The sequence below is a fragment of the Pristis pectinata genome, chromosome 1 (genome assembly GCF_009764475.1).
Source record: "Pristis pectinata isolate sPriPec2 chromosome 1, sPriPec2.1.pri, whole genome shotgun sequence".
Taxonomy (NCBI): Eukaryota; Metazoa; Chordata; class Chondrichthyes; order Rhinopristiformes; family Pristidae; genus Pristis; species Pristis pectinata.
In genome coordinates, this window is record NC_067405.1 from 75,359,094 (window position 1) to 75,379,782 (window position 20,689).

Sequence of the window (20,689 nt, forward strand, 5' to 3'; positions counted from 1 at the left end):
TTGAGAGCCACGGTGACCACCCTGTACAAAAAACAGTGGTCAGCAGAAATACAAGATGAACTTTAGCCTCAAAGGAGCCAAATGCATAAAATTTTGTTGCCATGGTTATCTTAACAGCTACTAACAATGTGGGTTCTTACCAAGTTCCAAGGTTGCAATTGTAGGTGGGATGGGTAGCAGATTGCTTGAGGGCAACCTTTTTGAAATGCAGGTATCTTATACAGTTCTGTCCATGGGTTCAGGTAGAAGCAATAATCCCAAAAAATTCTGGGTGGATACTGTATAGCTAACTTCTTTCCTTCTCCTTTCTCCCCTTATGTGGTGGCTTGTCTAACTCTGCATACTTCTGATCATTCTTCCAGTCATGCTATACTGCAAGGGTAATGGCTACTAATATACCCATGCCTGAGAGCAACTGGTTTGTGTAGAAGCATTGACGTCACCAAAAATTACTTCAACATCTGCCACACTGTGGACTTCTCTGAAGTTGAAACAACTATAACAAGCAATATAAACTTGCAGAGTCAAAGCAATGTTCAAAAGAAATGACAGTGACTAACTTCTAAGCATTAGATGATCTTTTCATATAGTTCTGCTAGGGGAAACCAACATGCTGCTGGACATGTACTGTGGCATGCAAAAGTTTAGGCACCTCTGGTCAAAATTTCTGTTACTGTGAATAGCTAAGCGAGTAAAAGATGACCTGATTTCCAAAAGGCATAAAGATGACACATTTCTTTAATATTTTAAGCAAGATTACTTTTTTATTTCCATCTTTTACGGTTTCAAAATAACAAAAAATGAAAAGGGCCCAAAGCAAAAGTTTGGGCACCGTGCATGGTCAGTACTTAGTAACACCCTCTTTGGCAAGTATCACAGCTTGTAAATGCTTTCTGTAGCCAGCTAAGAGGCTTTCAATTCTTGTTTGGGGAATTTTTGCCCATTCTTCCTTGCAAAAGGCTTCTAGTTCTGTGAGATTCTTGGGCCATCTTGCATGCACTGCTCTTTTGAGGTCTATCTACAGATTTTCGATGATGTTTAGGTTGGGGGACTGTGAGGGCCATGGCAAAACCTTCAGCTTGTGCCTCTTGAGGTAGTCCATTGTGGATTTTGAGGTGTGGTTAGGATCGTTATCCTGTTGTAGAAACCATCCTCTTTTCATCTTCAGCTTTTTTTTAAAAAAACAGACGGTGTGATGTTTGCTTCCAGAATTTGCTGGTATTTAATTGAATTAATTCTTCCCTCTACCAGTGAAATGTTCCCCGTGCCACTGGCTGCAACACAAGCCCAATGCATGATCGATCCACCCCTGTGCTTAACAGTTGGAGAGGTGTTCTTTTCATGAAATTCTGCACCCTTTTTTCTCCAAACATACCTTTGGTCATTGTGGTCAATAAGTTTTATTTTAACTTCATCAGTCCACAGGACTTGTTTCCAAAATGCATCAGGCTTGTTTAGATGTTCCTTTGCAAACTTCTGCTGCTGAATTTTGTGGTGAGGACACAGGAAAATTTGGAGAAAAAAGGGTGCAGAATTTCATGAAAAGAACACCTTTCCAACTGTTAAGCACGGGGGTGGATTGATCATGCTTTGGGCTTGTGTTGCAGCCAGTGGCACGGAGAACATTTCACTGATAGAGGGAAGAATGAATTCAATTAAATACCGGCAAATTCTGGAAGGAAACATCACACCATCTGCAAAAAAGCTGAAGATGAAAAGAGGATGGCTTCTACAACAGGATAACGATCCTAAACACACCTCGAAATCCACAATGGACTACCTCAAGAGGCACAAGCTGAAGGTTTTGCCATGGCCCTCACAGTCCCCCGACCTAAACATCATCAAGAATCTGTGGCTAGACCTCAGAAGAGCAGTTCATGCAAGACGGCCCAAGAATCTCACAGAACTGGAAGTCTTTTGCGAGGAAGAATGGGCGAAAATCCCCCAAACAAGAATTGAAAGCCTCTTAGCTGGCTACAGAAAGCATTTACAAGCTGTGATACTTGCCAAAGGGGGTGTTACTAAGTACTGACCATGCAGGGTGCCCAAACTTTTGCTTCGGGCCCTTTTCCTTTCTTGTTATTTTGAAACTGTAAAAGATGGAAATAAAAAAGTAGTCTTGCTTAAACTATTAAAGAAATGTGTCATCTTTAACTTTATGCCTTTTGGAAATCAGGTCATCTTTTACTCGCTTAGCTATTCACAGTAACAGAAATTTTGACCAGAGGTGCCCAAACTTTTGCATGCCACTGTATACAGCTGTGTCTGGTTAAGAAAGAACATTGATGTTTGGAGTAGTGAACTCCAAAATGACAGCATTGCTGTAAAGCAACTGAATGATTTGTGTCTGAGAAGCAAAAAACTGCAAATGTTGGAAATCTAAAATAAAACTGGAAAATCCTGCAGATACTCAGAAGGTCCAGGCAGCATTGATTATAATGAAGGGTTGTTGACCTGAAACACTGACTCTATTTCTTGCTCCACAGGTGTTACATTCAGCATTTTCTGCTTTTATGAATGATTTACACAGTTTGATATCATGACTTTCCTGCTCTGTGTACTTCTAATAGGCCTTCACTTACTTACCAGTGCTGTTCCAATATGGGCTCTGGTGGGATTCATGCCCTAAATCGCATCTGTACAGATTTACAGATCTGAAGTATCAAATTCAAAAAGTCGGTGATGCTGAGCCCAGTTTTACTGCCTTTATTGTGAAGGTTTACTCAGTGATTTGTATAATTTAATGTGCGAATTTTCTTGTCTTATCATTCACTGAATTACGTCCCCACAAAATATAGAAAAGCTTTGTGAACAACAGGATCATGTATTTCATTGCCAGCCTTCATTATTCTCTCATCCTCTCGTAAACTTGGCAATTGTGTTTAAAGGAAAAAGTAGCTGTAAAATCAAATGATCTCAACACAATTGACAACTCAATAAAAACATTGGTGAGGTAGAAACACTTGTAAAAATGCAATGTTATCAAGAAGAGTGATGTTAAAACAACAAAAGGGAGGGACCGGGTTGACAGCCCTGCTGGTCTGGAATTTGTTGAAACTAGAATATTATTCTAAAATAATCAGCTGGAAATATTAGTTTTTAGAAGTAATGCCAACCTATTTTTGCAATAACAGGGAAAATTTGAAAACCACCGGTTTTGCTAATTATGGTGAATATAGGAATGTGGAGAGGGCAATGTGCTTTCCAAAATAGCTCCCTAGTGCTGCAGTTCTCAAGGGTACAGAATCCTGTTATCCCCTTTGGTTAGCAATAACAATATACTGACTGATTCAAGTCTTTATGCAAAGTCAACACCAATTAAACCATCCATTTTCCTTTGTACCACTGATCATTTTGAGGTACAGCAGTGGCATGATTGTTGCTGAACTGCTTTTCAGTATCCTGATCCAGAGACACAAGCTCAATTTCCATCACATCAGCTAGGAAACTTAAATTCTGTCATTAAGTGAATAAAAAGCTATTCCCTGTAATGGTGACAATGAAACTATTGGATTGTAGTAAACCCATCTAGTTCACCAAAGTCTTCAGGGAAGGAACTCTGTCCTTGCCTAGCTTGGCCAAAATGTGACTCCAGACCCACAGCAATGTAATTAATTCTTAGCTGTCCCCTGATACAGTTTAGCAAGACACTGGGTTTGGGTCAATCAGCTAGTCTAACACTACCATGTGGGGATTCTCGCAGGGCAGCAAAATTCTGCATGAATGCAATTTTATTAAGCAGCAGAATGGGAGATGAGCAGGTAAGAACTGCAATAAACAAAGCTGTGGATGAGGATTTCAGTAGCAGAGCTGTGGTGGGGTAAAATTGAACAACGTAGTCTTGGTGATGCAGTAGACCTAGGAATTATAAGCCACATAAAACTATCTAAAAATAGATGAACAAAGAAAAATAGGAACAGGAGTAGGCCACCAGGCCCTTCAACCCTGTCTGCCATTCAGTATGACCCCAGGCTTCAACTGCTCCTCTGTGCGAGATCCCCAAAGCCTTCAATGTCCTGACCTTTCAAAGTTTTATATACCTCCACTAAATACTTCTACTGAGTTAGCCTCCATTGGTGTCTGGGATATCTAAATTTCAGAGATTCAACATCTTCTGCGAGAAGAAATTCTTGTGGACTTTGGTTTTAAATGACTGGCCCCATATCTTGTAGCTGCGTCCCCTCGTTTGAGATTCTCACAACAGTGAAAACATCTCGACATCTACCTTGTCATACCCCTTTGGGATCTGCCCCCTCAAGATTTTGTATGTTTTAATAAGATTGCCCTTCAGTCTTATAAACTCCAAGGAAAACAGACCCAACTTGTTAAGTCTCTCTTGATAGAGCAATCCTCTTATCCCAGAAATTAGTTTGGTGAATCTCTTTTGGGTTGCGTCCATATACTTTCTTAGGTTAGGTGAACAAACTCCAGGTGTGGCCTCACTAACACCTTGTACAATTGTAACAAAACTTCCCTATTTCTAAATCCCAACCCTATATATATAGGGTTTTATATCTCTCTCTCTCTCTCTCTCTCTCTCTCTCTCTCTCTCTCTATCTATCTATCTATCTATCTATCTATCTATCTATCTATCTATATATATATATATATATATATATTTGCCCTCTCAAGTACTTGCTGTACTTGCCTGCTAACTGTGATCCATGCACAGGAAGACCCAGATACCGCTGGACTTCACTCATTTGCAGTCCATTTCTGTTTAGACAATCTGCTGTTTGATTCCTCTTACTGAAGTGCATGACCTCAAACTTTCCTATGTTAACCTCCATTTGCTGAGATTTTAGCCTCTCAATCTACGGTAAAACTCCAATAATCCACTCTTTGACCATTTGGAAATTCTGATGGTTTGGCATCCGACTCACCAAGTGATGTTGGTAATTTACACTCACCCAAGCCCTGGTCCAATGCTCCCTTCCGCTTACCAGGGCCCTGGTTGCCCTGCTCCCCGTCTACTCAGCAAATCCCCGGTTCCTGTACTCAACATCCTTTCACCAGAGCCCCAAATCCCACAATCCCCATCCACTCACTGGAGCCTTGGTTTTTGCACTCCTTTCCTACTCACTAGGTTCACTGATACCTATGCTCCCTTCCACTTACTGGTTCCCCCAGTTCCTGTGCTCACAGACCACTTGCCAAGTCCCTGGTTCTAGTGGTCTCCTCACTGGGGCTCAGGTTCCTGTGCTCCCCGACCACTCACCAAGTCCCTGGTCCCAGTGCTGTTTGACCACTTGCTGTGGCTTGGGTTCCAGCCCTCCCTTCCACTTGCAGGGGCCTCAGTTCTGATAGTCCCTTACAATTGATGGGTCCTTGGTTCCTCAGCTCACCTGGTTCGATTTCCCATGTTCTGTTTAAATTTACCAGGTCCACTGGAATGTTGAGCAAAAAAACAGCTGCTGGGGGAGCGGAGCAGGTCAGGCAGCATTTGTGGAGGCAAAGGGACAGTTTATGTTTTGGGTCGAGACCCTGCATCAGGACTGAGAGTGTGAAGGGGAGATAGCCAGTATAAAGAGATGATAGGTAGGGGTGAGGCCATTGAAATGTCACTGTGTAATGTCTTTTATAAAAGTGAATTAAATGTGTTTTAGAATATTAATAAAATAACATCCAATAGTCTGGAAAATCTGCTAGTCTGGCTAAGAACTGATCCCAGGGGTACTTCCTCTAGCAACCTTTGTCTAACATTCCCTATAACCTGGCCTGTAGTGAACCTCCATGTGCCCTAATTTTCTGGATCAGTCTAACATGAGGGACCTTGTTGAAAGCTTTATTAAAGTCTATGTAGACAACACCCACTGCCCTGTCCTCATCAATCATCTTTGTCACCTCCTCAATAAACTCAATCATTTGTAAGAATTGACCTTGCCCACAACAAAGCCATGCTGACTATCTCTCATTAGTCTGTGCTTTTCCTGATGCGAGTAAATCTTATACCTAAGAATCTTCTCCAATAATTTCTCTACCATTAATGTAAGACTCACCAGTCTACAATTTCCCAGTTGGTCCCTATTTCCCTAAAACAGAGGAACAGCTTTCCTCCCGTCTTCTGGAACCTCACCTGTAGCTGCAAAGATCTCTGTCAAGGCTCCAGCAACCTCTTGCCTCTCTCAATAACCTGGGGTAGATCATAACAGGCCCTAGGGACTTATTCACCTTAATGTTCTTCAAGAGACCCAACACCTTCTCCTCCTTGATATCAACATGCCCTAGAATAAGAGCATACCTCTCACTGATCTCACTATCCTCCATGTCCTTCTCCCTGGTGAACACCAATATGAAGTACTTGTTTATTACCTCACCCAGTTCCTCTGGCTCCAGGCATAAATTCCCTCATTTATCCTTGAGTGGTTCTACCCTTTCCTCATTTTCTTTTTAAAGTATGTATAAAATACCTTGGTATTCTCTATAATTCTACTTGCCAAGGGCATTTCATGGTTCCTTTTAGCCTTCCTGGTTCCCTGTTTAAGTTCTCTCCTACTTCTTTTACGTTCCTCAAGAGCCCTGTTTAATTTCAGCTTCTTAAACCTTACATATGCTTCCTTTTCCTCTTTGACTAAATATGCAACATCTCTTGTCATCCAAGGTTCCCGAACCTTGCCATCCTTGTACTTCTTTCTCATGGGAACATGTTGGACTTGAATACTGACCAGTTCCCATATGTCAGATACGGAATTGCCCAATAACAGACACTCTCAATCTACGCTCCCAGCTGCTGCCTAATACTCCTATAATTAGCCTTTCTCCATTTTAGCGCCTTCGCCTGAGGTCCATTCTGATCCATAACTATCTGAAAACTTACAGAGTTTTGATCACTGTTCCCAAAATGCCCTCCTCCCACTGGAACTCTGATTACCTGGCCAGGCTTATTTCCCAATACAAGGTCTAGTATGGCCCATTCCCTAAAAGGTTGATGATTTTTTAATTACAGTATCTGGAACCAGGAAATAATGAGCAGTTTTCCCACTATCATAGCAATTCTGAAAGCCATCAACAGTGCCTCCAACCCTTTGCCTTTTCTCATTATTCTTTTGTATTCTTCCCACGTTCTATCTAGAATTCCCCAAGGATTGGTGCCAGAAAGGCAAGCAGTTTGTTGTTCACAAGAACGTAAGAGCAGGAGGAGGCCACTCAGTCCCTCAAGCCTGCCTGCCATTCAATATGATAATGGCTGATATGTCCCAGGCCTTGTATCCTCTTTCTTGCCAGTTGCACAGTCCTCAAGTCCCTGATCTTTCAAACATTTATATACCTCCTCTTTAACATCTCCAATGATCAAGCAACCACAATTCTCTGGGTTAAGAACATTCCAGAGATTCACTATCCTTAGGCTAGGCCAATGGATTCCAGAGGGATAGCAAATGTCAGCAGGCTGCCTAAATGACTGAATTATTGACAGCTAGACCTTTCCGTAGCGTCTAAAATAGTGATGTAAACTAGTCCTTTAAGTGCAGATTAATCCTGTATAATCTCCCTATAGTGAGGGTACTCGTAGATACTTATGCCAGATAGAACTTAAAGTCTTGACTTAAGTTTAGAGCTCTCAGATGGTACACTCAATATCACCACACCTCTGTTGCACCATACTCCCTAAGGCACTACCATTCAGTCCTGATGAAGGGGCTCGGCCTGAAATGTTGACTGTTCAATTCCCTCGATAGATGCTGCCTGACCTGTTGAGTTCCTCCAGCATTTTTTGTGTTTCTCCAGATTTCCAGCATTTGCAGTCTTTCTTGTGTCATAATTTATGGTGTATGTCCTAGCCTCATTTGTCTGGATTAAACTCCATCTGCTAGTTTTCAGCCCATTTCACCAAAACATCAAACATCTCTGTAGCCTAAGACTCTGTTCCACACTATCAACAACTCCACCAATCTTCATACCATTGGTAAACTTAGCGATCATGCCTCTCAAATCCACCTCCAAGTCATTCAGGTGTATTACAAACAGCAAGGATCCCAGCACTGATCCTTGTGGGATACCATTTGTCACAAGAATCCAATCACATAAACAACCTTCTACCATCAACCTCTGTCTCCTATTACCAAGCCAGTTTTGGATCCAGTTTGCCAACTTGCCCTGGATCCCATGGGGCCTAACCTTTTCAACCATGTGGGACCTTATCAAAGGCCTTCTAAAGTGCATGTAAATCTACTGTCCTGCCCACATCCATATACTTTATTACCTCTTCAAAGAATTCAATCAAATTTGTCAGACAGAACCTTCCTTTGACAAAGCCATGTTGGGTGTCTCAGTTTTAGTCCCTATCTCTCCAAGTGATCATTAATCCTCTCCCTCAGAATTGTTTCCACCATCTTCCCTTCCACTGAAGTTAGCCTCACAGGTCTACAGTTACCAGGCTTTTCCCCACTGCCTTTCTTGAAAAGGGAGACCACTTATGCTGTTCTCCAGTCATCCAGTACCTCATTTATGTCTAACGAAGATTTAAAAAATTTCAGCCAGAGCCTCAGCGATCTCTTCCCTTGCCTCCTGTAACAGCCTGGGATAAATCTTATCATCTGGTCCTGGGGATTTATCCACCTTTAAGCCTGCTAAAGCATTACGTACCTCCTCTTTATTTATGGAGAACTGCACCAGACTGTCACCTACCTCGTCACAGAATTCCCCAACTGCAAAGTCTTTTTCCTTTGTGAATACTGATAAAAAATATCCATTTAGGACCTCACCTGTATCTTCTACATCCATGCACAGATTACCCATCTTGCCCCTAATGGGCCCTACTGTATCCTTGGTTATTCTGTCAATGTATTAAACTTGCCTGACAGTGACTTGCAGGTCAATTGTCAGGTTCACCACTGTTGGGCATCCCAATCACCTTTGAGTTGAAGCAGTAAGTGGGTTCCACTGCTTCCTTATTTGCATCAATTATGCAAATAAGCATAATTGATGCAAATAAGGCATCCACCTGGCTCATTTGGTGGGGGAGGGGGAACAATTTTAAAATTGCAATAGTAATCTCTGCCTTCCATATAGGTATACAAATAAACCTAGGGTTCCATTTCACCTGCGTAGTTACTATCAGGCAGAAGCAGTTAGGAGTTCCTCCCAAACACTGTGATACGTACACTTTTTCTGTAAAAATGTAGCATTCCTGTTACTGCTGGGCAAGCATTAGAAAATGTTGAGTGATGGGAGTGCATGGGTGGATTGGATCTTGTTATTTGATTTGTTGGTTGTAATATCGCTCAACAATTACTTCTGCACACTATTTTTGCTGTTTAGCATTTATGTTGTTCTGTGTCACAGCTTCACCAGGTTGAACCCTTAATTTAAGTATGCCTGGCACTACTCCCAACGTACCATTCTGCACTCCTCATTTCTCCATTACTGGAGGTTTTAGCCTTTGAATTCCTTCCCCAAATCTCTCTGCTTCTCCATTATCCTATCTTCGGTTGCTCTCTGAATCACGCCTTTCTGAACAAGGGTTTGGTCACCTGCCCTAACTTAATGAAGCTTATTGTTAAACTTTCCTTGAATAAGCACTTTGAGATGTTTTTCTATATTATTGCCATATAAATGCCACACATTTTTTTATACAGAGAAAAGATATAGGAATAGAACTTTACCATTCAGTGGGGTCTGGGATTCAGTCCCAAGGCTGTGGATTGAGATCTGAAACAATATTGGAATACTATGGCACAAAAGGAGGGCATTTGGTTTATTGGTTCAATGCCAGCTCTTAGAACAATCCTGCTAGTCCCATTCCACCACTTAATTTCCTGGAACCTATTCTCCCTCAAATGTTTATCAACTCCTCACTGATTCTCCTGCCACACTAGGGTCAATTTAAAGTGGCAGCTAATCTACTGGCCAGCATGTCTTTGGAATATGGGAAGAAACCACAGCACTCAGGAGTCACAAGAAGAACACTCAAACTCCACACAGACCACACCCAAGGTCAGGATTGAACTCGGGTTGCTGGAGCTGTGCGGCAGCAGCACTAACTGCTGCATTACCTCGCTACAGTAGTTTGAAGATGATGGGCAGCAGCCAGGCAACTAAGGTGTCTGATCAGCCCTCTGTTGCACTTAGCATCCACCCATACTGAGAAAGGTCATTGGTTTGTTATTAGTACGGGTGGATGCCTGCTCCAAATTGTCAGTGAAGCGTAATATTGGGCCAGACTATTAGCAGGTCAGATCTAGTTCAGGCCCAGTTTTATGCTAGCTAACCTGCTAATGATGGTACAAAATGTAGATTGCTTCAGCCAGGAAAGAAGAATGACTTCAGGTCAATAAAAATCCCTGGAAACATGCTAGTTTAAGATTCACTTTTGGTCTGGGAGGAAACCAAAGTGGAAGAAATAAACATTTAAGTGCCAAAGTAGATTAAAAGTAGAATACTTGAACTTTTGCTTACAAGCCTATTTATATGTGGCATATTTTATAAGGGAACAGAAGCGGGTACAGTACTCAATGAAAATAAGTAATCTCAAAACAGGATCTTAAATATTTCTTTGGCACTAACAAAGAAGGCACATTAAGTAACATACATTAAATCACACACATGAACTGGCTTGCATTTGTTATAAAAGCAAATGTAGCACATAGTAAGATCCCACATACAAAACGACAACTGACCAGCTATTACCAGTGTATCTTGTACAATGCAGAGGAAGGAACCCAGACTCTGCCTGCCTTCAGAATTAATAATAGTTAATTAGTAGCCATATACATTCTGTCCAATTGTTCCTTTCCATTGACTTTAATGAAAATCATCTAGCATGTAATACAAACTTCAACACCACCCCCCCCCCCACCCACCCCCAATTGCTTCACCAACATTGCAGCATGCCTTCAGGCTAGATTTTGTGAAGAAGACCAGAAAGCGATTTGCACCCACAATTACCTGGCTCAAAGTTGAGAATGTCATAGCTGACACCATTTATTGTCATCATATCAGTTTGGATTCCACTAGGACCATTAAATTCCATAGACGAGGTTTAAGCAGTGATTAAAAAAACTAAATTCCAGAGGTGAGGTGAGAAAGCCTGCCCTTAACATTTAGGCAGCATTCGATTGAGTGTGCTACCAAGGAGCCCTGGTAAAACTACAGTTAATGGGAATTGGGAAAAACTCTCCATTGCCATGAATTACATCAAGCACGTAGGAAGGTTATTGTGGTTGTTGGAAATTAATCATCTTAGACTTAGGATATTGCTGCAGGAGTTCTTTGGAGCACTGCTTCAGGATCAACCATCAACAGTTCATCAATGACCTTCCCTCACTGCTGTCAGAAGTGGAGATTTCAGCTGATGATTGTGTAATGTTCAATTCCATTCACAATCAGATAATGAAGCAGTCTGTGCCTGAGTTGCTACTAGGAGCTCTGGTAAAGCTATGGTTAATGGAAATCAGACATGGGCTGATGAAGGGCAAGTAACAGTTACACCATGACCAGCTCCAACAGAGAGAAGCTAACCACCCACCATTGACATTCAACTGCATTATCACTGCTAAGTCCACCTTAGGTTAACATCCTGGAGGGGGTGGGTCACCATTAACTAGAAGTGTAACTGGATCAGCCACATAAATACTTTGACTCCAAGAGCCAGTCAGAGGGTAGATACTCTGTGGTAAGCAACTTGCTTTGAGTTCCCACAGTCATCTGCAAGACCACCTATCATGCATATGTCAGGTATGTGGTGAAATACTCTCCACTAAGTATAGTTCCAACAAGCTGAACACCTTCCTGGATAAAGTAACCCACCTGACTGATAGCCAATGCATCATCCTGAACATTCACTCTATGCTCAATCTGTTCACATGGTTGCTGTGTGTGTTCCATCTAAAGGAGCTACTGAAGCGATTTGTAGTATTATGCCAATGATGCCTCACATCTGATGAGTTCTGCCAGTTAGGACAAGGGTGAAGACACAAGGGGCCACCACCATCTGTTTCTCTCTCCAAATCAGACATTACGTGACTTTACATTGCCATCATTGTCAGTGATGGCAATATATTTTCAAGTCAGATAACGTCTGACATCTAGCTGTTATGGACTCAGTGAAAGTCCCTTTAAGATAGAGAGTGTGTGTGTGGGGCGTGCTTACGTCAATAGAAGATAAAGGACGTAATGACGTTGTTGAAGAAGTCAGAAGAAGAAAGAGAGAGAGAGAAGGGAGAGAGACACCAGCCTGCTTGTTTTCTCTATCGATGGATGAGAAACAATAACTGTGTTTGCCACTGAAATCCATGTATGGAAGTTGGAAGTAATCCGGTGGAGTTCACTTTGTTGCTGACCTGTAGAAGGAAACAGGTATTTGTATGTGGACGACCACGGTTCGGATGCTTTTCGGGGTGAGGAAGTCACTACCGAGTAAACACTGAAGTGTCGTTTGGGTTCCATCGTGGAACATTTGGATTTCGTATGTACTCTCTCTATGTTTTTCTACATCTACATCTTATCTTCAGACAACGGTGGTTGTTGAAGAAGCCCTTGCTCATGTTTCACCTTATGGCTTGCGGAACTGAACTTTAAGAACCATTCCGGAACTGGAAGTTTTGGACTTTGTCACACACACACACGAAGAGTTTAGTTTTGGGGTTAACGTTCGAGGTTTAACATTTTTGAATTCTAACATACTAACATTTTTACTTTTATTTTACGTATTATCATAAGTAGTGATTAATAAAATAGTTTTTAACACTGAATCATGCTCAGTGTGTTTCTTTTGTTGCTGGTTTGTGACATAGCCTACCAATAGCACCCTGGGAGTACCATCAGTAGAAAGATTGCAAAGGGATGAGTGACCACATCTTCTCAAGGCCATTTAGGGATGGGCAGTAAATACTGGCTTTGCCATTAATGCCCACGTCCTGTAAACAAATAAAAAAAATCATGTAACGTATTCACATTGATAGTGATCAAGCATCTTCAATCCAAATAGTTTGAAAATATTTTTGTATCTCCCTGTTAACCCAGTATTCAGAACATAGAATTTCTACCACATAGAACACTGTCTTGATGCAATTGCTAAACGTGTATGTAATGTGCTAAATACATCTGTAATTATGTTTAAAGTTAATTGTTCCCTCGTAAAGAAAAAAGGCAATTTTAAATGGATTCTGCAGAATGTCACAATTTATATTTAACAAAATAATATATTTCATTCAATATGCTTATTGGCCACACTAAATACAGTTGCGCTATAATTCCACATTGTAAATTTTTTCATTAGAATATTCTCATTTACATTTTCAGGCACAACATTAGTGGATCAGATTATAAAATGAACAGTCTTCATATGACAGCTTTCCTCCATCGGTCATTGTAAAGATGAAGCAGACAGCAAAGTGCAGAAAAAGTCAGAGCTGAAACAAATTCAGTAGTATCACAGTTTGCCTGCAAACAGCTTCTAATATTAAGTGCAAACAGGCAGTGTATTTGAGGACAGGAAAAATCCTTAAGATGACACAAGAAGCAGTTGCATCCAACATAAAAACTGCAAAACCAAAATATATTGGTAATCAGCAGTCAAAACCCTATTTTAATTTTCAACCAAAATAGCACCCACAAGTAGGATGAGATAATGAACAATGTTAAAAAAATAGCGTTTCACCAAACAGTATTTGCACCAGGAATCTAGATCTTCCAATGACTATTGCAATGTGTAGAGCTAGGCAATTTTTTTTGGCTGTACAGCACTTTATGGTGCTGCTTTGCTGGCAGTTAGTTAAAAGTGGAACAGTTGACACCCAGTTCACAGTCGTTCACATTCCCGTTTGACACATGTGGCCTGTCGTTCTGTCTTCCACCAGTCCCCATTTTGAGAGCACTGGCATATGGTGCAGTCATCCACCTTCACTTCTTTCCCTGCTGGGATTATTGTAGAACCTGCAAAACAGTTGGGACCTGAAACAAGAAGAAAAACAAATGTTTTGGGATACAGGGAATTTAACACAACACAAACCTAAAGTACAGAAAATACAGGAGATACAAAACAGGTCAGGTAACATTTGCAAAATGTCAGCCTGATGCTTTGGATAGTTGAAATGTCACAGCTCATCTTTTTCGTAGATGTTTACAGAGCTTAACAGGAATTTTAAACAAATGAATCTTCTTGCCTGGTTCTTAAAATATTTCAGAAATCTAATTTGTACATAACATTGATAATATAATAGAAAGAACTGACAGAACTGGTCTTACACATTGATAATTTAATCTTGCACTTTCCATCTGACCAGATACTTGAATTAGCACATGAAATATAATGGTGATTTGCTTAAGTTATTAAGTTGGCTGTTCCCACACCCCTCCACCAAACCCTAACTAGTTTCTGAAGTTGTAAACAGATATTTAAATATGGAAACACAAGATGCAGGGTTTTGATTGGAAACATTGACAATTCCTTTCCCCCCACAGATGTTGTTCGACCCACTAAGTTCCTCCAGCAGATGGTTTGTTGCTCCTAGCATTTAAATACTGTGGATTTTGAGGAAAATTCAGATTGAATCGTTGTATTAGAAATACTGATCCAGGAACACACTACTATGATTCATTACTCATTTTGTAGTGGAATGAGGCAATTTGGCCCATCAAGCCAATGTCAGTCCCACTGTTTTCCAAAGCCCTGCAATTTTTTTCATTTTTCATTTATCTAATTCCCTTTTGAAACTTGCCCTTGAATTTGTTTTTGCCACCTTTCAGGAGTAGATTCCGGATCATAACTTGTCAGTAAACAAATTGTCTATATCTGCCCTTAGCCATTTTTTGAAAGTGTCTTAAAATAAGAAATAGGTAGGTGATCCTAATAGCCACAGCTCAGTTTACACGCCTCAATTTCTCCTCTCAATCTGTTTTATATCTATGTTGTCACCCTTTAATCCTACGGGTTTCAATGAAAAAATTTTTAACGAGTTCTCGTATTAAATATGTGAAGTGCCACTTTTTTAATTATCTATCTAAGGTTGAGGTAAGTCAGGCAAGCTAAATTCAGGTGAAATCTGCTGGAATGATTTTATTAAACTGTGTAATCTTCAGAACAACATGTCTAATTTCTAGTTCATACTGTAGCCACAAGATCCATAGAATGTTTAATCTTCCATCATCTGATGATTAAAACACACAGAAACTTGTATTAATTCAGTGAACTGATTGCTGGGACAAGGGTAAGATGTGGTAATAGTTGTCATTTTTTTGTGTTATGTTATGTTATAAAAGAAAATGTGTCTATGTTGGTAGGAGGGGTTCCAAAATGAAGAGCTATAAATATATAATTACTAATAAATCCAATAAGGAATTTGGGGGAAGGCTCCTTATGGAGTGAATGGTTAGAAGGTGGAGATTGTTACTAAATGGAGTAGTTAAGTCAAATAATATAGACACATTTGAGGGAAACTGGAAATGAACATGAGAAATGAAAACGGAAACTTGCTGGAAATATCCAGCAGTTCAGGCAGCATCTGTGGAGAAAAAAACAGAATTTATGTTTCAAGTGGTTGACCTTTCATCAGAGCACATGATGAAAGAAAGGATGGATCAGGTTTGATGAGGTAGGATGGTAGGAAGCTCGTGGAGTATAGGCACTGATACAAACTAGTTGGGCCAAATGGTCAGGCTCTGTGGTTTACACATCTACATATTTCTTCAAGCATGAGTAACAATACCTTATGACTTCAGTATAACTGGAGTACAGAGAGTGCATGCCCATGCTAGGAAGGAACATCTGTGCCACATTCAAACAGTGCATATTGCAAACAATACCAGATAGTGATTAAAAGACAGAAATCTAATCTTGGGAGATCAGATGGTAGCTCTAACTTCCCCGCTGCATTTATATTTTCATCTGAACTTGTTGATTAGATTTCTGTTTTGTGATTACTGCCATTACTTCCTGAAATATCCCATATGCTCTTTCTAAAACTGTCAATTACACACTGTAAATACATCAGTGTTGTAAATGTTAGCTAAACAGTCCCACCAGTGATGGCGAAGTCACAGTCATCCTTTCACAGCTACGTAAGATGAATAACTTGGACACCAATACAAGTGATGACATTTTTCCCAAGACTGTCTGAAATCTACCATCTCTGGTTAGATATTTTGTTTATTCTTGAGCTACACGGCTCCCAATAGATCATTAAATGAATTGTGCAGCAACACACTCCTGTGCTGTTTTCCAGCAATGCGTCATTGCAAACATCTGAATTATTCACTCTGTGTTTCAGTCCAACAATATAGATTGTTGAGGCTATACAATTACTACTTACATCCAAAGAATATCGATTAAAAGATAATTATGTTATGAATAATGATTATAATGGCAAGCATAATTTGTTATAGTGCATTTTGCTGAAAGAAGAGCATTCATTCCCTCCCAGAATCTCAGTTGCAAATAACCCCTTATCTCCGTCATTTCCCCCTTCCCAAAACAAAAAAAGGTTTGCAAAATACTGAAGCTTGGCATCCTTTAATTAGATGCCTGGCTCTTTTATCTTTTCCATTACCATTTTCAATTAACTAATGGTCTACACTTTTCTACATTACAAAATATTCTGCATTTTGACAATCTTTTATAGGCTTTAAAGAGTTTTAGAACATCCTGAGATTGTGAAAGCTTCAGTGTGAAATGCAGGTTCTTTTTATGACTCTTTCTAATCTCTCAATATAAAGAGTCAACATACTGGAGCAACAGACAATCTGCTTGAGGAATTTGATGGGTTGAGCAGCATCTGTTGCGGGGTAAGGGAATGTCGATGTTTTGGGTTGAAACCCTGCATCAGGACTGGGAGAGGAGATGGCCAGTATAAAGAGGACAGAGGGAGTGGTGAGATAGGCATCCGAGGTGACTGGTGGACTGAGGAGGGGTGAAAGATGACAGGCAGGTTGTGCCAGGTAGGGGAGGAGAGTGGGGGTGGAGTTGGGAGACTGTGGCAGGTATTGGTATTGGTATTGGTTTCTTATTGTCACTTGTACTGAGGTACAGTGAAAAATTTGTCTTGCATACTGTTCGTACAGATCAATTCATTACACAGTGCATTGAGGTAGTACAGGGTAAAAACAATAACAGAATATAGAATAAAGTGTCACAGCTACAGGGAAGTGCAGTGCAGGTAGACAATAAGGTGCAAGGTCATAACAAGGTAGATTGTGAGGTCAAGAGTCCATCTCATCGTATAAGGGAGCTGTTCAATAGTCTTATCACAGTGGGATAGAAGCTGTCCTTGAGCCTGGTGGTACGTGCCCTCAGGCTCCTGTATCTTCTGCCTGATGGGAGAGGGGAGAAGAGAGAATGACCCGGGAGGGTGGAGTCTTTGATTATGCTGGCTGCCTCACCAAGGCAGTGAGTGGTAGAGACAGAGTCCATGGAGGGGAGGATTGCTGGAGGCAGACAAAGAGAGAATTTAAAAAAATGAAAGACAGATGGAGTGAGGTAGGGGTGGGAGGGGAGAGTGAAGGTTGGTGACATGATAAGTAGGAACACAAAGGACGACAAGTGCTGGAGTCTGATGAGTAAAGGAGGTGATAAGACTGCCCAGCTTTCCTAAAGCTTAGAGGAATGAACTTGTCTAGTGTAACTTCCTGCACACAAAACTTAGCCTGAAGTTTGCATACAGAAATTTCTATTCATTTGTACGTCAAACTGCAATAAATACCTCCTGTCTAATTAAACTAAAAATAATATTGAAAGGAAATTTTATCTTTTATTTTTGCATAGTTTCTTGCAGAGTGTAAAGAGACTTTCAGAAAAAATATATAAATTTGACATTGGTCATGTTTAATTATGACCCCCTTCTTGGATGGAAGAACCATAAGGCTGGATAACACACTCAACACTGATACAGGAAGTTGTGTTATTGAATTCTGTTGGAAAGACTTGATGGAAAAACCTTGGTAGATGCTCAGTACTGAGAAAGCATTGCCTTTTAGAGAAGACCTTAAACCAAGGCCCAGTCTGCCTTGTCAGTGGATGCAAGAGATTCCACGGCAAAATAATAAGGAAGAGGAATGGTTTATTGGTTTCTATCCTGGCCAATAAATAGATTATCTTGTAATTTATTTTATTCTCATGTGGGGTCTTACTGTGCATAGAGTGACAGCCAACTCTTCTATGTTATAATACTGAATAAATACCAAAAGTATATAATAAGCTGTAAAATGCGTTAGAACGTCCTGAAGTGTGAGAGGTGCTGTATAAATTTTCTCCTTTTTTTAGACTAAGTATAACATTAATTGAAGTGTTGAAGAACAACATATCTACATTAATCCTCAAATACATTTGAATTGCAATTGTGTGTACGTCACATTGGAACTTTATGTACAAACAAGACACTGTCTATGTATTGTTGTTGATCAGCTGGGTTTCCTCAGTAAACTAAAATTTTATTTTTACTGACAGAAGTGGTCCACGAACGATTCCGCACTACACATCCCAATAAAGTGGTGTGGAATGTCAGTAATATCCAAGACAAACAATACTGTCCTAAGTTAACGAGTGATACATGGAATATCTCAAAATTTGATACTAACATTTAGTCATTGTCCCTTACAGTTCTCAGATACTGGATCCACCACTTTGCACTGGCACCACATCTAGTGCTGTCCCCGTACCTGTCTGCTGAAAATAATTTTTGCTGAAACTGCTAGTGAATAAGTTCACAATAAGAAAATGGGGCACCCAGGACCTGAATCAACACCAACCAACAAAATATCACTTTAACTGATCAGATCGAGCAGTTGTGTAATTAACAGTGCAAGGACCAAAGCAGTGTAAATTAGAGAGGATGAACTCAATGTCAGTTTAGTTACAGAAAGAGAAATGGAGGGAAAATTGCAATAAGAGAGAGTGAGAAAAGAGACTATGGAAAAGAAAATTATTTTAACAATCTTAAATTTGACGATTAGTACCCCAAGTCTCCATGATGTAATGGCTAATATTCAAACTCAAAATGATTAATAGTTACGTGGCACTTAGCTCATCCATTACAGAATATCCAAAAGAGCTTTACAGTCAATGAAGCATTGCATTAGAATTACACAGCAAGCTTCCACAAACAACAATATGATAATGACCAGATTATAGAAATATCGATCAAAAGATTATTTTGAAGGAGAGCAAGGGAGTTGTTTCATGGAGTTTCTTTAATACCCACTCAAGAGAACAGATGTGGCCTAATCTGATAGACTGCACCTATAAAGGTGCATCCTCCCAGAGGATGGTACAGTATAGATCGTTATGCTCAAGTGTCTGGAATGGCACTAAAGTCACAACCTTCTGCATCAGAGGCGAGAGTGTTACCAACTGAACCACATATAGATGCCAATGTAGTTCAGTTGCCAGAGAAGTTTATTGGCAATAACAATTATGACATAGTTAAAGGAATACTTGAGCCATTACACGAGGGCTTTTTTTTCCAGGACAAGTTTAATTGTGTCTACTGTAAAATAAAAAGGGACCATGACAGTTAATGAATTTCAATGGTGAGACAAGGAACATGATGAATTTTGCAAAGTTAACACTGGTGTGGATCAACTCAATTTAGATTGGTCACATTTAAACATGAATTAGCTCCACAATGGAAGCTGGCGTTCAGTTATTGCATAGGTCATGTTGATTGCCATGACCCTCACTAGTTATTTTGACAGAGAAATTGGGCCTAATACAACTGATATCATTGGAGCTGTATATAAAAAAATGTATAGATAAAATCCTAAACAATTAAGTAGGTGGAGAAGGCTCTAGCCAAACTGAAAATGGAGACCAACATTTTAAAGGGCTTTTATTTGTGATTGTACAACAGAACAAACAGTTGAACAGTAGCTCTGATGAAAGGTCATTGACCTGAAACGTAAGCTCCATTTCTTTCTCCACAGAAGCTGCCTGACCTGCTGAGTACCTCTAGTATTCTCTGTTTTCAGATCAAAGGTAGAGATGTTTGAAAGTGATATGATGCCCATAATTCAAAGTGAGTGACCGTATGATTCAGTCATTTGGCAATATGAAGGGAAATTCATCAACTCTTTGGAGGTATGGGCCTTTATGGTTTGCAGATACTTCAGGATCACTGGCACATACTTCATCAAAGAAAGTCCTCCAATTTTTAAAATAAATTTAAAAATATCATCAATGGTCTATCGTGAAATAATAACGTGCATTTAAAAAGTTATAAGTGGGAAACTATGACTGAAATAAATGGAAAGGATTATAATATCCCCTTCAGTTATTTTCTAACTTAACTGCAGACCAGGTAATGGAATTTTAAAAATCCATTCACCTCACTTGAACCTGTCTCCTTATGGTTTTCAATCTCCTGTCCCCCAGTAAATGGATCTGTTCAAATGTGGTGAACACCACTTATACCAGAATAAGATTCCAGATTAATACTGTGGAGGTTCTTGATGGGTTAAAGTGAATAAGTTTTAAATAAATGTGGCCAATTTAAAAGTACTAAATAAGTCTGTGAAATGGCTTAATCACTGAATTCTACATTCATTCAGTTCAATCAGGTTGTGCAGGCTATTTGGAAAAAAAACAATTAGTCATTATCCTCTTCTCCCAAAATCACTGAAACTTGTTTTTTTCAACTATTTATCCAATTCCCTTTTGTAAGGTACAGTTGAATCTGCTTTATCACCTCTTCAATCCCCACACTGCAAAATATAACAACTCACTGAATAAAGAAAAATATCTTCCCATCTCCTTCCTGGTTAT

General features: G+C 40.0%; 1 protein-coding gene across 1 annotated transcript in view; it reads right to left on the reverse strand.

Annotated features, from left to right (window-relative positions):
- Positions 1 to 13,738: 13,738 nt before the first annotated feature.
- Positions 13,739 to 20,689, reverse strand: part of vwc2l (von Willebrand factor C domain containing 2 like) — a 28,600-nt gene continuing 21,649 nt past the window's right edge. Inside the window, exon 4 of the mRNA XM_052011179.1 lies at positions 13,739 to 13,890. Within this exon, the coding sequence (XP_051867139.1) occupies positions 13,739 to 13,890 (152 nt within the window). The remainder of the gene's footprint in view (positions 13,891 to 20,689) is intronic.